The sequence below is a fragment of the Hipposideros armiger genome, unplaced genomic scaffold (assembly GCF_001890085.2).
Source record: "Hipposideros armiger isolate ML-2016 unplaced genomic scaffold, ASM189008v1 scaffold_248, whole genome shotgun sequence".
NCBI classification, from domain to species: Eukaryota; Metazoa; Chordata; class Mammalia; order Chiroptera; family Hipposideridae; genus Hipposideros; species Hipposideros armiger.
In genome coordinates this window covers 461021-486449 of record NW_017731598.1, presented here as the reverse complement: position 1 = coordinate 486449, position 25429 = coordinate 461021, and the positions used below count along the sequence as shown (strand labels likewise).

At 43.7% G+C, this 25429-nt stretch overlaps 1 protein-coding gene across 3 annotated transcripts in view; it reads right to left on the bottom strand.

The window, feature by feature from the left end:
- Positions 1–9968: 9968 nt before the first annotated feature.
- Positions 9969–25429, bottom strand: part of FSHR (follicle stimulating hormone receptor) — a 203927-nt gene continuing 188466 nt past the window's right edge. The window contains exons 9-10 of one of the 3 annotated variants that reach the window (XM_019655848.1): positions 15871–16056; positions 9969–11420 (exon numbers count right to left, since the gene is read on the bottom strand). In XM_019655848.1, the coding sequence (XP_019511393.1) occupies positions 10190–11420; positions 15871–16056 (1417 nt within the window). In that variant the 3' untranslated portion in view covers positions 9969–10189. The remainder of the gene's footprint in view (positions 11421–15870; positions 16057–25429) is intronic. The other 2 variants (XM_019655849.1, XM_019655850.1) reach the window with 2 other exon arrangements.

The window sequence follows — 25429 nt, the reverse complement described above, 5'->3', positions numbered from 1 at the left end:
GGTGCTTAATCAATGTATGTTGAATGAAAAGGTGATTTTTGAGCTGAGTTTTTATACATGAGGTGGGCATGTCAGGCAGATAAATGTAGGGAGGGTCTTCTAGGCAGGAGGCATAGTGTGTGCAAAGGCGTGACAGCCTGAAAGACAGGTGGGTTCCAGGAGAAAAGGTTTGAGAAAGGGAGTGGAATACTGAGGGCATCAGAGGGCAGATTTCTGAAGGGGAAGACTTCAGAGGATGGGGGTAATTTCTGGAAATTATAAAATTATCAGATCAGGTCTCTGGCCACATGTTATCAAAGTCCATGAAGGTGTAAGGCCCTGGGAATGGGTAAGTCAAAGGACTGTGAAGCTGAGGTCCAGGCTGGGGGAATCCATAAGGAAACTGAAGTCACCAGGAAGGCGCAGGACTTGGGGAGGAGATGGAGGCAGAGTTAGGTGTCACGGGTTTCAGTAAATACAGTGGAGTCTCCGCAGGGCAGAGCAGGGTCAACATGGCTGTGCTCCAAGTGAAGGTGGCAATACTGCCCCGTGAGCTGTGTGGAAATAGGATGATTTTTAGGTCTTTTCAATCCAACAGCCCCTGGGAAACTCTGTTCCCAAAGGTGTGATCAGAAGGATGCTGAGGAGTGATAGTTGACTCTTCTCTGAGTCATGACCACCTTCCTTTCACCACCCACCTGGACCTGGTTTAACCTGGAGGCTGCCTTTGTGGGGAGATGACATGTTGGGGGACTTGCTGTGCTTTGTTTGCCTCACTGTTGGCATCAGGGTCCCTCTGCCTCTGGCTGCCTTGATCTGCCCTCCCAGATGCAAGACCTCATGCTCTCACAGGCCGCACCAAGCTTCCTCTCCCCTGCCGTACTCCCCACGGCACCCATCCCCTCACTGCTGTGTGGATGCCGTTGTGATTGCAGTTTGTATATTAAAGGGCTTTTATGTTAAATTATGTTTGGTTGGTCTAAAAATAAAAAGCACTTCTTCTAGGGAAAAGAAACCACCTTGAAAACCTTGAAGAATTTTCTCAGTAGTGGGGATGGGAGGACACAAGTTCATCTCTACTCCTTCACTCAGACGGTCATTAACATCTGCAGGACTTGGGCAGGGTGCACATGGAGGGACTGGCCTGCAGCTCCTCCCTTCTCTTCCCATCCTGATTCCATCCTGCATGCATGCGGCCCCCCAGCCTGCACCTCTCAGCTCCATCAGCACCTGCAAACAGTGATTCTCAGGCCGGGTAGCATGCACGCTGGGGGTGTGGGTCACGATAGGTAGGACACGGCAGACTCTGAATGTTTGGGCAGGAGCAGATTCCGAGGCCCCAAGTATCAGCATGTTCAGTACAGGCTTGGGTGGTCATGTCCCCTTGGCCTTGTGGACTGCTTGATTCCATAGCTGTGGGTGGGGCATGGCCAAAGGATGGCCAGAGTGGGACCATCTACAGTGTGGTGTCTTGGGCAGGGACTAAGCTGCCCAGGTCCAAGGGTACTTATTCCTTCATACTGTTTTATTATTTTTTTTAATTTATTTTTTTAAAACTATTTTTATTGGGGAATTGGGGAATGGGAACAGCGCTGGGGAATTGGGGGAAGGGGAACAGACAAGTTGCTGTCCTTTTGTTCTTCAGTCTAACTGTGGAGGACGTTGCTTCACTGGCCCAAGTTGGCACCATCATTGCGCTCTTCCCGGGCGAGGCAGATCAGTCGATGGCTTCTGGACGGCCGCTCACGGCTGCTGCTGGCCACTCACGGTGGCTGCTGGCTACACATGGTAGCCGATGGTAACTCACTGCAGCAGGGGCCTACGCCGTCGCCGGTGACTCATGGCAGCCCAGCTCCAAGTTGATCTGTTGTTCAGCATCTTAGCTGTAGAGGGCTGTGTCACTGGCCCTCATATGTGGGATCCAAACCGGGGCCCTCTGGCATCCCAAGCCAGCTCTTAACCAATGCGCCACTCAGCCAGCCCCATATTGTTTTATTTTTTGAAGTGACAGATAATGGCAGAGAAGAGGGCTCAAGCCATGCAGTGGTCTTTTTCTCTTCACACAAATGGCCTCTTTTAGGGATGAATGAAAATATACTTAAAGGTTAAGCCCTTCTTGAGAAAATACCTTAGACTTTTCAAACTCCGTAACCACCTTGGCCCATGGACAAGTTTTGCCCGTAAGTTAGGGCTCTACTGGGTTACAGTACTTCATGGACTTTATTTTTCTCTCCCCCTGGCTTCTGCTGAGCTCAGCTGCATGTCAGTCAGGGTGGCCCTGTGCTTAGGGTCAGGAGGAGAAATGGCGTTGTGGGGAATGCGTAAGACTCCTGCTCACCTGGGGCTGTTCTGGGCTTTGTGACTCCATTTGCCTTGTTTGTTTGAGGAAAATCACACCATGAAGGCTTCACCGTGACAGTGAGCACTAGCTGAGTGAGTGCAGTGGTGGGCCAGCTGCTATTCCAGTCCTGCTGCTGGAGGTGTCAGATGTAGGCCACTGCTCTCCATTCATGCTAAGACTGCTGTTTCCAATATCTCTACTTTTATGTAACTCTAGGAAGCGCACAGCAGGTGACTGGAATTCCCATCTTACTCTGCCTTCCGTTAGCTGCATGACCCTGCATAGGTCCCTTACCCTCTCTGAATGTGGTTTCTTCCTTTATAACAAGATTCCCCTTCTAACTCACAGGAATGTTTTGAGGACCTAATGAGCCAATGCAAGTCAAAGTCTTCTAGAATGTGTAAAGCCCATTGAAATTTAAGAAATTATTATCACTGTGGTGCGAACCATCTATCATATCCCTTACAAAGTGACAGCTCTGCAGGAGAACAGCTTTGCTCTAGGGAGGGTGGAGAGATGATGGTGGAGGATGTAAAGTGGGGGCTGGAGAAACCAGAGGGATGGAGACGGAGGAGGATGAAGTGGAACAAGCTGGTAAAGGAAATGAGAAATGGCCAGAATCCAAGATCTCTTAGCATTCAATACCAGGCGAGGCAATCTACCCACTGGCTTAATTAATACTTACTATGACCTTTCAGATACTTTTCTACCACTTCACCTTTTTAGAAGTACAGAAATCAAAATGATCTGATTCCCTGTATGTGTGTGTGTGTGTATATATATATAACATATATATTTCTGTGCTCCAGTCACACTGACCTCACTTTTCTAGAACACAACAAGCTTACCACAACCTGAGGGCTATTGTACTTGCTGTTCCCCCTGCCTGGAACACCCTTCCCTTCATCTTCATGTGTCTCCCTTTCAACTTTTTTCCTGTCATTAGTCCAAAGTCACCTTTTCAGGGAGGCCTTCAGTTACCCTCTGACATTTCATATCGTACCTTGCTTCCCCGATTTGTGATTTGTCATTAACACTTGTCACTGTCTGGCATTGAATAAATTTTACTTATTTAGCATATATTTCCTCTGTAACTTCTAACCCTGAGGGCAGAATTTTTGTGTCATTGTTTACTACTGTATTTCCAGTGACTAGAATAGTGCTTGGCTTATAATAGGCACTCAGTAAATATTTACTGAAGAAGTGAATGAATGAATGAATGGAAAACCGAACTGTGTGGGTTTCTTCACAGTTAATTTTTGATTTCTACAAGTGGTCACCAGTGATCTGATTTCTTCCCAAACCAAATATTTGCACAATTCAAAATGCTAAGCATTATGTCTTTTGATTAGACTCCCTCCCACAAATAAGTTGGCTCTTGAATTTTGATCTAAAGCTGTTCACTGAAATACATAGAAAATACTCTGCCTTAAGTACTCCAGACATCCTAGGACGGAGGGCTTAACACACCAGCCTGACTGACCCACAGCCCAAGGCAGGTCAGCCTAATGTGGATGGAGGTTTCCCTGGGCCATTTGCTGAGAGAGCACTACCTTGGCTTGTAGTAGTATTGTGGAACATGGGTTGGAAGCAACTCAAGCTGTATTTGGAATAGATTTAGGGGAGAATTTTGTCGGGATCTTTTCAGGGATATTGCCTATGAAGAGTTCCCATTACAGGGCTGGCCGAGTGGCACGTTGGTTAAGAGCTGGCTTGGGACACCAGCTCTGAGCACCAGGCTCTGGTTTAGATCCCACATAAGGGCCAGTGACACTGCCCTCTACAGCTAAAATGGTGAACAACAGCTCAACCTGGAACTGGGCAGCCACGAGTTGCCAATGACCATGTAGGCTGCAGCCCCTGCTGCAATGGGCTGTCGTAAGCTACTGTGTATGGTGGGCAGCCAGTGTGAGTGGCCAGCAGCCAGCATGAGCTGCCAAGAGCCGCCCTGAGCGGCCGTCCAGAGGCCGGCAACTGATCTACCTCCGTTGGGAAGAGCGCAATGATGATACTAACATGGGCCAGTGAGGCAACCTCCTCCACAACTAGACTGAAGAACAAAAGGACAGCAACTTGTCTGTTCCCCTTCCCCCAATTCCCCAATAAAATCTTTAAAAAATAATAATAAAAGTTCCCATCACTTTATAGACAGAGGTAGTATATTCTTATTGGTATTTTTCAAGTTTCTTCCTTCCTCTTCTTTCTCTTCCTCCCTCTCTTTCCACTGTATGGAAATCAGGAAAATATAATAATATAACCATTAGGTAGCTTTATTTTGCAGAGACAGGAACCCTGCAGTACAGCTTCTGCTATTTATGAAACAACTCAAACTCTTCTGTACTCAAACCTCATCTTTATGCAAATCATTACTACCTGGAAGTTTAAATGACCCTAGCTAATGATACGTGGGGGAGAAATTGCCTGAAAATTATCTAAATGCAGAGCCGAAAATACTTTTTGCATCTTATTATGTGGAAAATATCACTAAAAATAAGATGATTTTTATGATATTTTTCTCCCTTTGTTTTTGTTTAATAAGGAATGGCTCAAGGTTCTGTGTTGTAAAGAAAACAGAAGAAAAGGAAGCTAGAACACACACAGTGCTCTCACAAACTTTGGGACTTAGTGCATTTTGGAGGCCTGTGTATCCCAGAAAAGAATGCTCAGTGGCTGTGAAAAATGCTATTGGAAAGAACAGAGTATTATGAAGACTTTGGGTCTTCATGAAAAGGGTCAGGCTGTCCTTACATTGTCAGACATCTGAATGGAGGAAGCTACTAAAACCTTCAGAAATATTTTCCCTTTATTCATCCTTTCAACAAATCCTGGGGACCCAGACCATGGTATGTGGAGCCCTGGAAAGTCCAGAACATCATGATATGACCAGTGGACCTTTCTTCTGGTGACTAAGACTGAGGCCATTCAGTGTTTTAAGTTGAGCTCTTTGCAACATGTTGAAAAGGTTTTAAGACCGAGATGGGCAAGCACCAGCCCACAGAGACACAGTGAGGGCCCGGCCCCCTTCCACATCGCTCCTTTCTTTAATTTGTCTTGCCTTCTCTTTCTCTTCTCCTCATATCTCCATTCTTTCTATCCTAGTGCATTTCTTTTATTCGTGATTTCTTTTTTTCTTTTATCTCTTTTTTCTTTTCCTTTTTCATATCTTGCCTCAAATAGGTCATTTCTTGGGCAGTGTCTGACTCCAGTGGTTGCCTTCAGATCTAAGCAACTTCAGAGTTTGTTCTAAGGAGGAGTAGAACAGACCATCATGGGGAAGAACAGCTGGACTACAGGGTATAGGTAGAGGGGGAGAGGAAGGAGGCATGAGGACATGAAATGTGAGGTGTGAAGGTGCCGAATGCACAGCAGGACTACAGGGTATAGGTAGAGGGGGAGAGGAAAGAGGCATGAGGACATGAAATGTGAGGTGTGAAGGTGCCCAATGCACCCTGACCTTGAACCCCCCGGGCTTCATCCCATGGAAGAAGATTTGAGTTTACTCAGGTTGGAGGATGAGATCGCCTACCCAACATCTCTCTCACTGCAGCACCCCCTTCCACCTCACTGGCTGACAGAGCTGTCCTTCACCTAAGGAGGCTAAAGGTGGCAGAGGTTTATTTTGCCACCTCTCTTGCAGCCAGAGTAATAATATTAAATAATGGATAGGAAGGAATATTTGCTGAGGGTTTGGGGAGGAATTTTTTTTCCCTTTGAAAAGAGCGCTGCATAGAAGGAAAGACCTTCCTTCCTTGTTTCTGGATTGGTGATGCTTACATGTGGCGTCTGGAACTGCTCTAGCAGCCTTGCTTCCACCATGAGGGAATCATGGCTGAACGTTCCAGGATGGCAGGGCAAACATATGGAACGGTTCTGGGTCCTTGTGACCACTGAGCTTCTCATCCAAGTCTGGATCATCTCTTGTAATTGGCCTTATTGTTTCAGCCACTTTTAATTAACAGCTTCTGCTTCTTGTAGCTGAAAGCATTTGATGAGAAACAGCAAGCAGAACCTCATGGTTGGCTTTGTTTTGTGTCTTTCCTTAGTTTCTTTAATGTTGTTATATGTTACACAGAGAAAACATCCTATATATTTGTCTTCTTTCTCCAATGCTCTTTATTATCCAGAAGCTGAAAATTTATTCCTTGCTTGTCTTTATAAACTATCCTGATAAAATACTTTATGAACCCAAAGCTTATGGCCATCTCACTAGAATAAAAAAAAAAATGAGTTTCAGTGGTTTGATTTTGATCTTCCAATGAGTGCTATGTGATGCTGGCCTAAATAAGGCAGAATGTCACTGGTAAGATCGGTCACATCTTGGTCATACAAGTACAGAAAGGCCTTTCCTCTTGTTTTATTCCTCCCTCCATATGTTTCTTCCAGAAAGAAGGTCTGGATAGCCCCCATGTTAAACACACGGAGCTTAGCAGTGAAATATCACCTCAAGTGCCATAGTCCTCAGCTCCTCATTGCTGCTTCCGTATGTGACAAGATAAGAATTGTTTGTTCATCTTTGTACCCAGTTCATCATTTCCCTCTGCTTCCTAAAAGCTTCTGGATTTACTCATTCAGTCTCTTTGCTCTCACCCCTCCTAGGAGTAGCGTATATTGTCTGACTGCTTCTTGGGATTCAGTGAAGGAGAATCTGGAGGAAAGGGGGAGTGGAGGGAGGCCTTCTGAGAGGCTGGCCAGGCGGGGACTGAAGGACGTGGGTGGAAGTTTGAGGAAAGAGATATGTGACCAGGTCCAGGGTGAGGTCAGCGGGTGGGAGGAAATCATGCAGGGCTGGCATTCGCCCAGTTTGCACCCGGGTGACCAGATAGATTGTTCACAGGCAGGTTCGTTCTGAGAGATCAGCACCTGGGCTGTACTAGCGGTTAACATTTTGAATATCACTTCTGGAGACATGGGTACTTTCAGAAGTCTCTGGAAGATATTGGCCTTCTTAATGGTGTTTGAGATTGAAATAAAAGTTTTAGAAAAATAACAATTTGGGATAACATTTTGAAATTTCTTTTGGTTGTATATCCTGTTTTTGTCTGTTTGTTTGTTTTTATTTTTTTTCATCTTGGTCACCACTCTGGTAGTGAAGCACCACTCTGGGAGGTGCAACCTGGAAGTGTTACCTATATAATAATAACATTTTAGGGGGAGGAGTGATTGATATACTGGCTTCCAATTTTATTCAAAAACAGAAAATGTAGGAAGTGTTTTTCTCTCAAGACTTGTCTACAGGGTTTAGAAACACTGGGTTTTGCTACCTATAAATGTGTTTGTTTATTTGAGAAAACCCTTCCTCTTTTACCAGGAAGTGTTGTAGTGACAGAGTGATGGACCACTTCTGAGCTTCTCTTAGTGTGCATTTATCTTTGAACATATTCTTTCCTCTCAGAACCACTGTTATACCAGTGTGTCCTAAACAGCTATGTTGTGAAATAATTAATACTGGATCCTATTTTTAATTTAGCTGCTACTTGGCTTTTGAGTCTAAATTCCGAAATACATTCCCTCTGGCCACAACCAAGGAAGAAAAATGACTGCACATGGAACTGGGACAGCCCAATAGTGTGACAAACTGGTGTGGGGACCAAGGAGTAAGATGCTAAATTAAAGCCCTTTATTTTCATATAGCTCTAGTCCATTGCTGTCCAACAGAAATATAACACAAGCCCCAAACATGACCCACATGTATAGTTTTAGGTGCTCCAGTAGCCACATTAAAAAATGTAAAAAGAAATAGGTGAAATTAATTTTTAAATATATTAACCTCAGTATGTCCAAAATAGTATTGTTCTAATATGTAATCAATATCAAAATTATTGAGATACTGTACATTCTCGTAGTTTTCTTTTTCTTTGCACTAAATAGTTTAAATCCAGTGTATGTTGTACACTTATAGCATGCCTCAGTTCAGGCTAGCCATGTTTCAAGTGCTCAATAGCCACATGTGGCTAGGGGCTACGGTATTGAACAACACAGCTCTAGACTATTTCTGAGGATAATTATTCTATTTTTCACTTGATGCTCCTAATAGATAAAGATGGTTCCAGGTCACCTAGGCAGAGATGATTTATTTTTTCTTCTAACCCTGTGAGGACTTCCTTGTTAATGCATTTGGGACCAACTTTGGAATGTTTGCCACAGGGCAGGATGCGGAAGGACTGGCTTTGACATGGAAGAGGATACTCTGAAAGGAGACTCACAGCTTTGTGGGCTGGTCCTGGCACAGTGCTTGGTGAGGATTTGTGGTTGGTTTCATTATCCAGATGGGATCACATATGAAAATAGATATGGGAAGTATAGTTATCAGGAACAATATGGTCTAATGGAATGAACTCTAGACCAAGCAAGGGTCAGAAGAACTAGGCTCTAGTTCAGGCATTGGTCTGCAAGAAGTACACCAATATTCACCAAGCCAGTTACATCACTAGGACCTGTACATCCATTTTCTTATCTAATTCTTACAATAAACCCAATAGCTAGGTACTATAACCAACTCCCAATTTACAGAAGAACCTGAGTCTAGAGAGGTGGAATTCTGGCTTATCATGGAATCCGATTAAAATCACAGCTCTGATTCCAAAGCTGGCATGTTCTGAACATTGCAATCCATGTGCATGCAATATAGTAGGCTGTATCTTCTATTAGTTAGAGTTCAACCAGAGAAGCAGAAACAGGCACGCATGCATGCACATAGGTATACATGTGGTAAATATTTGTTACAGGGAATTAGATTATACAATTTGGGGTTGGTTAAGCATGAGATGTAGCCCCATGAGGTCAAACTGACCCCTGTTTCCTTTCTTGTTGCCTATGACCTTGGGGATAAATGTATTCTGCAAAAACTGAGTTTCCTCATCATGGAGCTAAATACATATACCTGGCCTAGGAGTCAGGGAAACTGAAGGAGGACCCAGGGGAAGGTGGAGCAATTACAGGCCCAGCTGCTGCTTCATAGCAATAAGCTGAATCAGCAGATCAGCAATAAAGCCTATGAATGACTGAATAGCTGCAGCTTTCTTTCTGCCCTCCTGTTTTCCCAAGAACCTTTCCTGTGGTCCATCCTAACAGGAAACATAAAATGGAATTCTGGGAAATGTAGTTCAGCCTATTCAAGTTGCCACATTACAAAGCCATCACATGGGTGCCCCAAAAATGTATACAAGTGGACACTTTGGTCAGCATTGCCCAAGCAGTAGTTTGCCATAATCAGAAGTGTCTGGACGCTGACGGTAACCACTTTGAGCACCTCTTGTAATTGCAGAAGTCAAACGAGACTTGTATTCATCTTTTGTTATCAGTATATATTGAGTATTACAATTTCAATACAGTTTTCCTTTCTTAAAATGTGTACACATTTGTTTTTGACACCCGCTGTATTTGATAAGTGAATGAATGAATGAATGAATGTTATGCTACTTCTTTTAGAAGTTCTCTGGGAGTCAGAACCCTTAATCTTGGCTCTACCTCTTACAAGCAAAGCAATTTTGAACAAGCCACTTAACCTTTTGAGTCTTGGTTTCCTCATCTGTAGAACTCACAGAAAAACTCCTGTTCTGCCTATTTAATAGGTCTTCTATAGGGATCAGTTGAGGTTATCTGAACAAAAGCACTGTGAACATTATAAAGTATAAAAGGTATGTGATGTAGTATTGCATTATTTTAATTATTAATGCTGTTTTGAATACTTTAGCTTCCTAATCTATCACATGGAGTTAATAGATGCTTACCAATTTACCTTGTAGGTATGCCAGGAAAATTAAATTAGATGAAGTATGTGGAAGCACCCTGTCAGCTATGCCATGGCATATTTTTCAAAAGCAAGACTTAATTATCATTCAACACTGGGATACATTTGCACGTTGTGTTTTAGTTCTGGGCTAAATGGCTTAGAGGGACAAGTGTGTAATTGGAACCATTAGTAATCCTGGAAGCTGGAGGGCAGTGGCCATTTCTTGGATGGTGGTTGTGGGCCGTGGATGAGGTTTCTGTTCTGTACGTCTGGGCTTGCATTTCGTAACAGCCAAACTTGCTCAGCAGAATGAAGAAATCCCTGCGGAAGTTCTTGGTGAGGATGGCATAGAGGAAGGGATTTGCACAGGAATTGATGGGGTAGAACAACACCAGGAGGATCTTGGACTTGGACACGGTGATGAGGGGCACCTTGAAGGAGGCAGAGATGGCAAAGAAGGAGATAGGTGCCATGCAGAGGAAGTCGGTGAAGATGAGCACGGCCATACGCTTGGTGATTGTGGTGTCACTGGAGGAGGACATGATGTTGGGGTTCCTCACTGTGAAGTAGATGTGAGTGTAGCAACCACAGATGACCACAAAGGCCAGGATGTTGAGGACAAGGAGGGACAGGACATACAGCTGAGACGAGGGGCTGTCAATATCCATGGGCAGGCAGATGCTCACCTTCATGTAGCTGCTGATGCCAAAGATGGGGAAGAGGGCAACTGTGAAAGCAAAGACCCAGCCAACCAGCATGACACTGGCAGCATGGCGGAGCTGCACCTTGCATTCCAGCTGCATGGCATGGGTGATGGTGTGCCACCTTTCCAGCGTGATGGCTGTTAAAGTGTAGACGGAGAGCTCACTGGCAAAGACAGTGAAAAAGCCGGCAGCATCACAGCCTGCTCCCATCTGCCAGTCGATGGCATAGTTGTGGTACTGGCTTTTGGTGTGGATATCAACTGACGCTATGAGCAGCAGGTAGACTCCAATGCAGAGGTCGGCGAAGGCCAGATTGCACATAAGGAACCGGGGGACAGTGAGTTTGTACTGGCTGGTGGTCAGAATCACCAGCACTGTGATGTTCCCCGTGATGGCCAGGATGCTAATAAACCATATCAGGATTCTGAGAAGATCATACCCCATGATGTCTTCACATGGATTGAATGCATCGGGCTTAGGGGAGCAGGTCACATCGACGACTTCATTGCATAAGTCATAGTCAAGTTCACTGTACATCATGTCAAATCCTCTGGTGTAACTGGACTCGTTGTCTTCTGCCAAAGAGACTTCCTGACCCCTAGCCTGAGTCATATCCACCTCTTGTCTTAAAATAGATTTGTTGCAAATTGGATGATGCTCTGAGCTAGAAAAATGCAAAAAGGAATAACAGAATCAGCACCCCATATCCAGAATGGCAGATACATCACTGTCTTTGCACAGGGTAGAAATGATGGGGTTTCTTTCTGACATTGTTTATCCTTTCTACCAGTTTGTCTGCCCTCAAGGCTAAGCTCATGGGTTAATGCTGCTTACTGTAAATGAACAGAACAACTCGTATATAAATTCCTAGAGTTGGATTGGCCCACTGGGGAAACCATTTGGCCACAACCTGAATGTGGGGAGGAAGGCGCCTGGGACTAGCTCAGCCTTTGCTGTTAAGTGCAAATAATTTACAGACCTGATACCAACTCCACCTTTTTCCTCCCCCATCTCTTAATATGCTCAAGTAGGATCTATCCCCATCCCTCTACTCTGTACTCAAGGCTCTGGAAGATCTGGGCAGTTCTCTGTCTCAAATGAGAACTTGCTTGCTTCTTACATCTACATAAATTGGAGGATCAGAGTCTGGAGTTAGTTCCCAGCCAGCCCCTGTCCCTGGCTCTTTGGTACTTAGGCTACTGGGAGGTCTGCTAGTTTGCTTGAAATGTTACTGAGGGTCCTATTTTTTATTATCTCATTCTCCAGGGGCCACAGTAGGCCCCAAGCATGGATTTGTCTACAGGGTGAATCTGGCTTTCTCATATTAAACAGTTCCTTAGTGAGTGCCCAAAAGAGAAAATGCAGGCTGCAAGGAGACCTAATTTATTCCGAGACTGTAAGTCATCTCTTGAGGAGCTGGCTCTTTTTGGGGTTACTTTTCTGTTTTGGTTTTCCCCTGAAACCCAAATGTACAAGAAGCCTTTCAACAGAATAGAGGCACTTTCAGAAGAGATTTGAATGACAGCCAGATGATAAATATTCTACCCAGACAGGTGACTAGTGCATATAGACACAGAGGGGGTAATAGTTCTTTCTGTTTCAAAGGAAAGGCTTCCAAGGAATGGGGATGTTTCACACTCGGTCTCTTTATAGATGGAAAAAAGTTTGTTTTTTCTCTCTCTCTCTCTCTCTCTCTCTCTCTCTCTCACACACACACACACACACACCCCTTTCTTCCTCCTCCCTCTCTGGGGGGCTAGCTCCCAGCAATGTTAAGTGACTGCATTTCTCTCAAACCTTAACATAATCTCATATGGGAGTGGGAAAGTGTTAAAGCTCTTCAGGACCCCTCATAAGAAGGCAAGAGTGGCTGAGGGAGTGGAGGATGTAAAGATTCCTTTTGAGATTAAAGGATGAGTGTTAGCCAAGCATCCCAACCTGTAAGGACTGAACTTTTCCCCATCAACCTCTATGAGAAGGGTTTGTTAGGGAGACACTTTTCCTCCCTTTTCTTCCTCCAAGAAATGAATTGAATTGCCAAAAGGAAGTCATTTTCTCTTGGCCCACATTACTCTTCTCTCTCTCTCTCTCTCTCTCTCTCTCTCTCTCTCTCTCTCTCTCTCTTTCTCTTTCTCTCTCTCTTACTGGAGAATGTGTGATCTTTTGTTTTACTGGTAGGGCTTCTCACATCAGTCATGGGTTGTACTAAAGGGGCTAAACAATTAACATACATGTAATTGAAAATGCACAGAAAGTCTTGGGGTTTAGTCAGAGATCTTATAAGAAAGGTGAGTCAAGCTCAGACATGGGCATAGAGGGGACAAGAGAATCACTCTGTGGTCCTTAATCTAACTCCTGACTCCTAAACCCTGTTCCTGGATTAGCGACAGCCAAATCTAGGAACAGAGCATAAGCGACCTGGTGCCTCAGACTGCAGCTCCGTTCACTGGAACGAATCTGACTTAACCATCTAGAGACAGCTGTCACTTCCCAGGGCTTATGTTGGCTTCTGTGAAGATTCCTACTGTTGACACCACTACCAATATTTTAAATATTGATGCTTTCCTTCCCTGAAACAGAAGTGACACAACAGCCTGAGTGGGAAAAGTTAAACAGTGCCTCTGAGAAAGAATAGAAAGAAAAATGGAAACGAGGGAAAGAAAGTCTTGCCCCTGCAGTTCCTTGGCCAATCCTAAGAATCATAAAGAGTTGGGAAGTCAGTTTAGGGTCCGTTTAGAAGGTGGACCTCTTGGACCCCAATAAATCAATGAACAGATAATTTGAGATGTGTGCAGTGGAGTGGCGCAGAGCCTGAGCTTTGGAGACAGACAGCCCAGAGGGTTTGGATCTGAGTTTGGGTGGTGTTGATCAAGTCATTCACTGTCTGTGCACCTCAGTTCCTGCCTCTTGTTAGAAGGGAATAAATATACCACTATTACCTTTGTGAGAACTAAATGAGATAAAGGTGTAGAGTATGGTAGTGCTTGGTGGTGAGTTCCTGCCAACATTAGCAACATGAAGACTGAGGGTAGTGGTTACATATTGAGTTCATGATGGAGTCTAGATCCTGTGTGGGCACTTGGATGCACTTATCATGGTGCCTAGTTTAAAATCTAGCTGTGACCAAAAGGCGTACAATACAAGAAACATTAAATTCTAAAATGACCAAAATCATAATGCAAGCTGAGTGTAGAGCTATGACCAGGAAATAACTGGTTCAATGACAAATGAGGGGGTGTGGTGAACAAGCTCTTTCGGTGAGCTGCCGGGAGAGCCATTTTCCAAAACCTCACAGTCACAAGGGCCTAACATTTACACTTTGGGTATTATTTCCAAATGAGGATTAGATGGTCAATTTCATGATACAACTTTAAATTTGAATCTCATTGCCAAACCACACCTATGGCATACAACAAAATGAGACCATTTAAAAAATCCTGTGATGATTTTCTGAATAACTTAACTATTTTGTTTTGTGTTTTTGTATATAAATTTGTAAAATACAACTGTAATTTTAGTTTGGGGCATGTTGTTTTAGAAGAGGCATGGGCCTCTCCTTTGCTGTACCCGATGGGCCCTGATGGTAAGTGACCATAAGGACCTAGAGAGGGTGAGAGCCAGGTGGTCTGGAGGGACCAGGGAAGGCTTTGAGTCCTGGGACAATGTAAGGCAGACCTGGAGATTTCTGGTTGGGAGAGCCCCGATGCTCCACCTACAGAGGGTAGCAAGACCAGAGGAGTCGGAGCAACACAGTGAGATAATATATTTCTGTGGTGTGTTGGCGCTGAGCCAGACAGTACACCATGTGCAGCTTTTATAATGATCTTAATATCCTTTGATATTTCTCCTGAGGGGTATTCAGTTCTAGGGCTTTGGCAGTGAATTGGTGTATTTTTTTTTTTTTGCCCTGGTTGGAGTAACTCTTGTTAGAGTATAAAAAAGGCAAGCCTTCCACCTCAGCACAAGCTGTTAAGAATTTCAGTCATCAGGGAGGAATTCCCTGACCCTTGAGCTAATCTGTAGAGGAGTGTCCAATTCTGGACAGTTTCCCAATGATACACGCAAATCCTGAAAAGTAGCCCCTTTTCTGCAGATCTTTCAAGTAAGTGGGCCTGAATGTGAACGCCTAGTTACTTTGAAACCATTTCAAAGAGTGTTTTGTTTTTGTTTTACTTTGCTTTTGAGCAGGGGCTATGTCTACATGAGCAGGTCAATGTACGTTAAAGGTTGAATAATACAGGAGACTGCGATAAAATGAAATAATATCAATGTATTAGTGCTGGGCTACTCTACAAGAGTGGTGACACAACATCATCTGATTGAGTGCCCTGCATGGTGTGGATTTGTGTCAGTTCAGGGAGGGGGAGAGCTTTGAGAACTCCTGATATTCAATAAATCCTGTCTCCAATGGATCCTTTGACTGGAACATGTACAATCTCCAAAGGGCTCCCTTTCCACTCTCTGCAGATCCTGTATGTAGTTACCTCAACTTTGTAACCAGTTACCTACTGGGACTGGGCTGTTTGGATTCCCCTCTTTAACCTGGGCTTCTTTGAACCTGACAACCTTGAAAGCCAAAGTGAACAGGTGTCCTAGTCTTTGTCCTCCCTGTGAGGCACTGTGATCCAAAGATGGATTAGAGAGGTTTGAGTGGTTGGGATGTGTTGTGGATGTGTGCATCAGTCTCTGGTATGGTGTTTATGCTTTCTCCCCTCTGAAGTTGACTTTGATGGTCCCTGGGACATTTATGGGGTGCAGGGTTTGGGACTTGAAGGATAAATCCATATTGGTACAGATGAAAAAGGCAATAACTATTTTTAATCATCAGCTGTGAATCAGGCACTATGTTTGGTGTTTTTCATATTATCTCACTTAATATTTGGTAGGTGACCTACCGTGTGGGTACCCATCTCCTGTGAGCTCATTTTTAAAGAAATTAGAAACCCTCCATAATACCAAAGCTTGAATCTAGAATATGCCTAGAGGTTTTTGTCAGGGATAGCTCTCTGCGAGTGGATTCTCTTCATGCCACAGATATGTAGAAGTTGTGGACCAAGCTCTGCACTGGGGAAAGCCCCAAGTGGGGCTCCCGGGGTCGACACGAGAAGACTCACACTTGCCGTCTCCAGTTTGCAAAGGCGCAGCAGTGGCTGGGGTAGGTGAGGCTGGCCTCCATAAGCTCAGCCAAGTTTTCCAGACTGGGAAGTTTTTTTAAGTTGTACGTCGACCTGGCCCGCAGCTTCTTAAGATTTTCTAAGCCATGGCTAGGCAGCGAATGGATCCTGGTTCTTGAAATATCTCTATAAGGAGAAAAAGGAAACATAACCTGATTACCATGGGCCTAAAATGTTCTGCTCCAATAGCAGGGAAAACAGCAGATGCAGTAGTGATACTCTGATATGGATGAGGAAGGAGATTAATTCATCCAACTCACCTCAGTCAGATCAGTGTTTGGCTCATAGGACATTTGGTTCCGTAGGAGCCCTGGGCCCTTATGTTCGTGGTAGGAGGACTTAGATAACAGGCCACTTTGAATCCTGGATCTACTAACATCCTGGCTGATTTGGGGCTCAATGGTCTCCATCTTTCCTTCTACAATCTATCTGTAGAGTAGATAACCCACTAGTTTGGGTAGGACTAAAGGATTCAGATCATCTCCTCCCCACCTTAAAAACAACTATAAAAATATTTCTGATGAGCTGGAGTGGAATCTGTGGCCAAATTTCAGGAAACAGTGAGAAGCAAACACATCATAAGGGGAAGAGGAGTCTGGCAGGCAGTGGAAGCACCCTCCACACCAAGTTCAAGTGGCAACATAGAGTAGTGGTCATGAGCATGGCGTCCACCGTCAGACTTACACACACCCTGCCCGTCTATGTATTAGATTTGTGTCCTTGGTCAAGCTATGTCACTTCTCCATGTTTCAGTTTCCTCAGCTGTAAAATAATCATACCTACCTCACAGGGTTGTTGTGAGAATTACATGAGTTAAAGTACATAGAGAACTTCCTGGCCATAGATAGCACTTCATGACTGGCAGCTATTATCAGTGTATATATACAGAGAGAGAGGTGGGGGGATAGGGGGAGACAGAGAGAGAGAGAGAGAGAGAGAGAGAGANATGTATTACAGTTGAACTTGGCTCTTAGTCCGCCTCCATCAAGCACTTCCCAGTAAACCTCCTGCGTGCAAATATCCATATCACAGCCTTGCTTGTAGGGAGGGGGTTATGAGCAGCATCTGAGCAGCATCTACTGTGCACTGAGCATCTGTGCACTCCTTCTCCTTCTCATTAACCCACAGCATCTGGGGTGGGCTAGTCCTTTCTCTGCCCACACCTAACTGAGCAGCTCTCAGGTTAGCACTTAGCTTGGGTTGGTGCATCTGATTGTAGAAGTAGGAGATAGGATAGGCCATCGAACCCCAGGTCAGCATGCAGAGAGACTGGAAAGACATCTGTGGACTAACCTGAAAGGCCCGGAAAGCGAAGCTTGATGTTAAGGTGATCAATCTTCTTTCCTCTAAGGGGAGGAGAAGGTGACTAGCAATTTCCATAGGCTGGGTGTTTGGGCCAGAATCTTGCACATATATCTTCATGCATTGCGATGAAAAGATGCAGGAATGTATTATCACTTTCTACCCTTTTAGGTCCTGGCAAGTACTTCATGATTCCTTTGGATTTTCTGTAAATTTTATTTTATTCTGGCTAGGTATGTTCCTGTGGTAAAAAGGGTGAAAAATGGGCCTGTAACTTGAGGACCCTGCAGAACTCCTTTTGACATCCTTCTTCTTTGGTGGCATTCGTGGCAGGGCAGCTGGGGCATTCAGGCTTGTGGTCTCTATTAGGCCCTCTGATGGGTCTATTGTGTATATTGTGATTCAGACTGGGTCCTGGTTATGTAACCACAGGAGACATGCTTCTGTGCTGTGTGTTCACACCCATGTCATTTACCGGTGTTCTTTATTTTATTTTATTTTTAATTTTAATTTTTTTTTAAAGATTTTTATTGGGGAATTGGGGGATGGGAACAGTGCTGGGGAATTGGGGGAAGGGGAACAGACAAGTTGCTGTCCTTTTGTTCTNGTCACCACAACATGAAGAACTGTATTAAGGGGTCGCGGCATTAGGAAGGTTGAGAACCGCTGTCCTAAAGGATGAGGAAGATTGTGTGTGTGTGTGTGTGTGTGTGTGTGTGTGTGTGTGTGTGTGTGTGTGTGTAGATACCAGGGAGAGCAGATGCATCAAATATGTGCATGAAGGGGACAACCAGGAAGTAGGTCCCCCAGACCCAACCACATGAACTGCCATCACGTGGATTAATGACAAGCCTAGATTTTTGAAACACAAAACTGTGAGCAAAATGGGATGATTGTTTTAAGCCACTAAGTTGTAGGGTAGTTTTTATGCAGCAATAGAGAACCAATTGGACTCTGAATGAAGTCTCTGTGACTCCATCATCTCCATCATTTGTAACAGTTATAGAGGCATCTTTCCTTGAAAGCCCCAAAGAGCACAGTAGCAATATATTCTGTATAATTTCTGCCTCTCTCACCACTTACTATCTTCTGCTTTTATATTACTAGCTCTTTGTATTTGCATTTCATCTTTCCTTGAGGCCAGAGGGCCCTTTGCATTCTCAACAGTGTAGTAAGCACCCAGGAAATTGTTTTGTTTGAAGATACGCTGGGAAGTGCCACTGAAGAAAGATTGGGAAAGGAAATAGATCTCCCCAGCCAACTGTGATGTCTTTCAACCTCTAGCGATGACAAGGAATCTTATTATACTTTGTGTTATGTCTTCTATTGTTTCATATTATTTGACTTTTCATGTATATTTGTTTTGTCTCCTCAGCCAGATTTCAGATGCTCTAAGAGCCTGGATTATTAAGATATTTTTGTGTCCTGCCTCCTATCTGGCGCTGGGCGGGGCTCTTGAACTCCACTCAGTAGACTGTTGTCTGATTAGCAGAGGAGCCTCAGCATCATAATAAAATTGAGAGGCGGGAGCAAGTCTTACAGGGGAGAAATCTTAAGGGAAGAGGGAGGGACACAAGGCAAACTGAGAGAGGAAATGTGGGTTTAAAGGGAGCTCAACAAAATGGTGTTTCTGCAGCAGGCAATTATATGTGACTGAGAGTATCAAAGGCACCAGAGCAGGGGGCAACCTTGTGCGAAGCTTCCACAGAGATAGACATGTATTAGAGAATAAGCAGGATAATGTGCTGGGTGGGTTGACCTGCACACAATCCGATGCCTCAGTGTGCGACTGGGACACTTGCTCGGGAAGCTTTGATGCCTTTCTGTCTGCTTAGTGGTCTGGAGCCAGCTGGCATTTCGGAGTTCCCCTTCTCACAGCTGCAACATATGTGAGCCATTGTCATTCACACTACGTGGCATTGCTGCTGTGGGACTGAGACATACATCTTGTCAGTGTCCTGGGACCCAGATCTGCTGCTGAGAGATGTTGAAAGGAGGGAGTGCTTGGTAGGAGAGAGATGCTGTCACTTAGAGTTCACTAAAGCAAAAAAGTCTTTAGTAAAAGTGGATCCTGGGTGATAGGGAAATAAAAGTATTTGTAGAAGTGTTTACATACAGCTTACTGGATGGATATTTGCTGGAGTGAGCAAATATGAAACCTCTCAAGACTTCCAAATTTTGTACTGGCAGAAAAATGTCTCTCTGGTATCCCCATGGATTAAGAAAAATCCATAGAAACTTGTATCAGCAGGGACAAAGATGAGATAAGGGGATACTGTTCAGTGTGGTTTAACTACAAATATTCTCATTTTTGATTTCTGTTCCCCTGACACACTATCTCCCCCTTCCCCTTCCCCTGGCTATGCTCCTTCCACATGGCCTGGAAATCTAATGTTAGATTTTAATTGCTTTGTGAAAACATTTTCCATTCTTATGATGCACATATCCCTGGAGGAGTAACAAGACATTATCAGTTATTCCCATCTTCACGGAAGTAGGTTATTGCGACTATTAGCTAAAGGTAGGCTTGGAGAGAGGGCAGAACATAAAGCATGGCAGTGAGGAGTTTTCAGAGGGTTTATTCTGGGCAACTATGTTTTGAGGAATAAAGGAAACCATGGGGTGGGGATTACATCTGTGAGCCTTGAAAGCCACACAGAAGAGTTTAGAATTTTAATGAGCAGGAGAATGACTCATTGACAGCTGTGTTTTTGTAACATTAGTCTTGAGAACCTTGAGCCTGGCACATAGTAGGTGCTCATAAGTACTTGTTAAATGAATTGGAAGGGGAAAAGATTGAAGGTAGGATGAAGGCCATTGCAGAAATTCAGGCATAAGATAAGAACTCTGTTCCCCACACATTGTCACTTCATTTGTTCAAAGTCACTGTAACACATGACAAAGATTTATCGAGCAATTGCTCTGTTACTATAGCCTCCTGTGACCATTTCTGCAGAGCTTATTGTTTTGGGCAGTAACATTTGTCCCGCTACAGAAATGGGATACTTTAGGAAAGGTACTATTTGTTTTTAAATCTCTCTATGCCTTACACCCAGCATAGTACCAGACACATAGTAGGTGCTCAATCAACTTCTACTAAATATATAACATGTAAGACCTAATGTGCTCAGTGAAGAGTTGAGGACGTTCGCTTTATGACTGACATTCCTAGAGCTGGTGGGCTGGACAAGGGTGAAGGGGGAGTCATGGGCTGATGTTTCTAATCCTTGTCTTTCAAGCTGGTCTAATGGCTGTCGTCTTTCTTAGCTGTCACTTTGGTTAACATTTCAGCACATGCTATATGCTGGCAGTGACTGGTTTTGAGAATTGAAATCCTGAAAAGTACCAACGGGAAACATCATGGACGATGGCTGCTGCTGAAGAGATTTAGTAATTCTAAACTGTCTCAACATTGTTAGGATATTTGATTTTGAGATACAAAGTAGAAATGGAGTCAGCAGTCAGTAATAAGACGCTGAGTCAGGAGAGGCAGGAGTTAAGTTGTGCTCTGTGCCCCATTTAATAAAGCGTGCTATAGTCGGTGCCACAAATTTGATTTGAACAATTTCTATTTTTCCCAGCAAAGATGTTATTACAGGTCAATCATTTCCATAAGCGCGAGCACATTTCTGGTGTATACTACACTGACAGATGGTTAGAAGACCTCTCTTTCATGATCCCAGGCGGAATAAAAAGGCAATTTACTGTCTATAGGACTGTGGGTACACTGGTAATGGAACAGAATCATTCTTATACAAATAACTCAGTGTTTGAATCTGAACTATCAAATGAATCTGAGCTATAGCCAAATCAATTTGATAAACTCTCAGAATATGAGTGTACTGGCTCCAGCTTGCAAAGGCAATGCATTAAATTTTTCCCACAGGAAGCTGTTTTCTAAGGAAACAGCAATTGCTCGATTGCTTAATAAAAAACAAAANGATCGATCTTGCTTTTAGGAGAAGTTCTGTTGTCTCGGTGAACCAGCAGAGGTCTATATGAAAACCAGCATAAATGGACAATTTAACCAGTTACCTGTCCTTGGAGGGCTCTGAAGTCTCATCTTTTCTGGCAGCACCGCCAGTGACATGGGTGCTTTTCTGGCAGCACTTTTGGCAGCTGCAATCCTCAAAACAACCAACACCAGCTAGTGGGAGCAAGGAGATTTTAGTGGTACTAGCTTGGACCTGTTGGGGCCAGCAGGTTGGCCATGAACTAATGCTTCTGCTGGGGCTGGTAGCAAATGATGACCAGGATGGATTCACCCTTGGGGACCCTTGGATATACTTGGGGAAGGAGAATCTTCTAATGTTTGCATTTTCTGTAAGTCAAAGCAGTGGGCACTCAGAGCAATGAAACCTAGGGGTGTGAACATATGTTTGCTACCACATAGGTTCTTGTAGTCTGGTGAAAATTATATTCTCACAACCTTGTTTTCATTGTGTCCATCATTCCCTTGCTAAAATTTTTATAATGCTTCTTATTGCCCTATGAAACCCAACCCTAACTGCTGCCCTATTTATCACTTCCCTTTCCAATCAAACGTCTTGTACTTAATTGTCTACACTTGATGTCACCACTTCCTCATCTCACAATCCAACCCAATTTCTTCCCAACCCCAGAGAAACAGTACTCATAAGGCCACATCTGAGTTCTATCCTTCTTGATTTCTCAATTATGTTTTATACATAAAACACTCCTTCTTTCTGAGACACCCTTTCTGACCATCACATTCTCTTTAATTTCTTCTGCGATCTTTGACTTCTTCCTGATTTTGTTTTCTTTTTTCTTTATCCATTAAATATTGGAGTTTCTCTAAAGTTAGGCCCTTTTATGACCATACATAATCTTCCCAGTGGTCTTACCTACTTCCTTGGTTTCAGATACCAGGTATGTGCCGATGGCTTTTGAATGTGTATCCCAGTTCAGATCCTACTTCTGCACCCCAGGCCCAGATAATAGGTTGTCCATCAGGTCCCCCAATTTTGATGACTTGCAAGTATCAAAACTGAATTTATCATCTTCCTTATAAATGTGTTCCTCCTTTTGTTTTTCTCATTTCAGCAAATGACTCCTCCATTTCCCCCTGTTGTTCAAGATGAAAAACTGGGCATCACCCTTGACTTCTTCTTCTCCCTTACTTAGAAGCAGTTGTTTTGTCCTCAAAAGCCTAACTTTTACATCTGTTTTAAATCAGTTCACTCCTCTGCCACAACTTTAGGTCACCATAATCTCTGCCTAGACAAAGGCAATACTCATGACCATTGTATTAGGGTTTTTCAGAGAACCAAAACCAGTAGGATGTATAGAGATATATAAGAGGAGATTTATTATGGGGGTTGGCTCACGTGATTATGGAGGCTGAGTAGCCCTACAATATGCTGCCAGCAAGCTGGGGAATCAGGAAAGCTGGTGGTATAATTCAGTCTGAGTCTGAAGGCCTAAGGACCAGGAAGGCCACTGGTCTAAGTCCCAGAGTCTGAAGCTTTCGAGAACCAGGAGCTCCGATGCCTGAGGCCAGGAGAAGACACTGTCCCAGGTTAAGAAAGAAAGCAAATTTGCCTTTTCTCTGCCTTTTTGTTCAATTCAGGACCTCAAATGATTGACTGTTGCCCATCCACACTAGGGAGAGTACATCTCCTTTACTCAGCCTACTGATTTGAATGCTAATGTCTTCTGGAAACATTTTCAGAGACACACCCAGAAATACTGTTTAACTGGCTACATGGTCATCCCACGACCTGGTCAAGTTGACACATACAATTAACCATCACGACCATCTCTGTTTTCTTCAATGCAATCTTTACATTTCAGATTGGATGATATTTTAAAAATGCCAGTCAGATAGTGACTTCCTGCTTAAAATTCTTCAATGATCCCCCAATGCCCTTCCAATGAAGTACAAAGCACTGGATATCATGTCAGCCATTTCCTGGTTTGTCTCACATCCATTCTGTGACCTTCTCCATGCTTTATTCTATTGCAAGAAGAATGGCCTCCTCAGGTTCCATTTCCCAGGTATCACCTTGTCAATCAGCTTTCAAATGGTGCTGGTGGGAGATTGGCAGGTAGGAGGAAGAGTCAAGTTAGGGCATTTCTCATCCCTCCTTTGCCTCAGGCAACAGCTCCCCTGTGATTCCAGCTGTTTTTAGACAGATCAGCTGAGGATCCAGCTTCTGCCAGTTGCCCCAGTTCTTGTGCTCCAGTAAGACCATATCCTCATTTGCCCCTCAAGTCCTACAATTAATATTGGTTACCTACCATTGCTATATATATTTCACTTAGTCCTCTCCTTGTTAGATGCCAAGTAGATCAAATTTGTCAATACCATTGTTCAAACACTTCTGTATGCCTACTGATTTTTTTTGTTTTCTTTTTCTATCACTACTGAGAGAAGTGCATTAAAATCTCCAACTATGATTTTGGGTTTGTATTGCTTTATATATTTTTGATGATAATTTTTTAGGTACATATAAATTTAGAACTTTTATATCTTTCTGGTAGCTTTCTTTATATCTGGTAATATTTGTCTCCTAACTCTTCAGAAGTTTCTTCCGATGGCCCCCGATTTTTATCTTTAGGTTGCTCTTCTCTCCTGAACGCTAGACTCTCATGTTCAACTGACTCCTTATAATCTCTGCTTGGATGTGTAATAGGCAAGTCAAGCTTTTGATATTAAAAACTGAGTTCCCGATTGTCCCTGAAAACCTGTTCCACCTACAGCTTTTCCAGTTGTTCATGCAAAAACTTTGAAGTCACTCTTGACTTCTCTCTTTCTCTCTTACTCCCTATGCAAACCTTTAGCAAATTACCTTGGCTTTCCCTGCCGCATACATGTGGAATTCAGCTACTTCTCACAACACTCAATGCTATTACCGTGGGGTAAAACTTCAGCTGTCCAAGGTTCCTTTCCTAGCTCTCTCCTGTGTATTATCATTTTTCAGAATTGGGGTCCCTGGAGATGAGAGTTGGAGCCATGAACCTTTGTTCCTGTGATGAGTCTTGGCTCTCTGCTGCTGACTGATCCAGCTTTCCTGGCCTGCTCTCCACCTACACTTTCTGTTGTTCTAGAGCCTCTCAGCTTTCTTCTCTGCTCTAGAAAATCCCTCTAGTTTCTTTTTCCAGACAGTTGCTCCTCTGGCCATTTCTGCCAGTGACACTCAGTCTGGCCTCTCTGACCAAGTTCTTGTTTCATCTGACATTTGGGCCCCTCTTTTTTCCACAAATGTGAAAGGGAGTAAAGACTGCCTGTTTTTTTCTAAAATGATTCAAGGCTCCTGCCAAGAAATGAGATGAAAGCATTAAAAAGTTCTTCCAGAACAATTTAAACCAGGGCAATCATTACCTGTCATGAACATTTTTCATATTTTTAAGAGCAAGCAATACAAAACAGAAGACTATTTTTTTCTTAGTTATGCCCTTTTCCCTTCAGTTTAGAATATTAAAAAAATCCCATTAATTGGAGATTTCAAAAAATAAACACATTTATATATTCTATGCAGGGCCATCCTATTATCTCATACACTTGGTGGTGGATTAAAGATGATTGCAAATTCTTTACAGCCTTCCCATAGAGGATGTATTTGCCCTTCTCTTGAATCCAGGCTGAACTGCGATGTCTTTGGACCATAAGAGAGCATGATCCAAGTGTTGCAATACCAGTTCTGGACCTTTTCTTTAAGAGCGCCGGCAGCTTCTGTATGGGTCTTATAGAGCCCTGAGTTGCCAGGAAAGAACTCTGAATACCCTGAGAACACTGTACTGAGAAAAATCAAAGCCATGTGTAGAAGTCCTAGACGCAGCGGTTCTCAACCTGTAGGTCGCGATCCCTTTGGGGGTTGAACGACCCTTTCACAGGGGTCGCCTAAGACCATCAGAAAACAAAAAGATACTTACATTATGATTCATAACAGTAGCAAAATTACAGTTATACAGTAGCAATGAAAATAATTTTATGGTCGGGAGTCACCACAACATGAAGAACTGTATTAAGGGGTCGCGGCATTAGGAAGGTTGAGAACCGCTGTCCTAAAGGATGAGATAACATGTGTGTGTGTGTGTGTGTGTGTGTGTGTGTGTGTGTGTGTGTGTGTGTGTGTGTGTACCAGGGAGAGCAGATGCATCAAATATGTGCATGAAGGGGACAACCAGGAAGTAGGTCCCCCAGACCCAACCACATGAACTGCCATCACGTGGA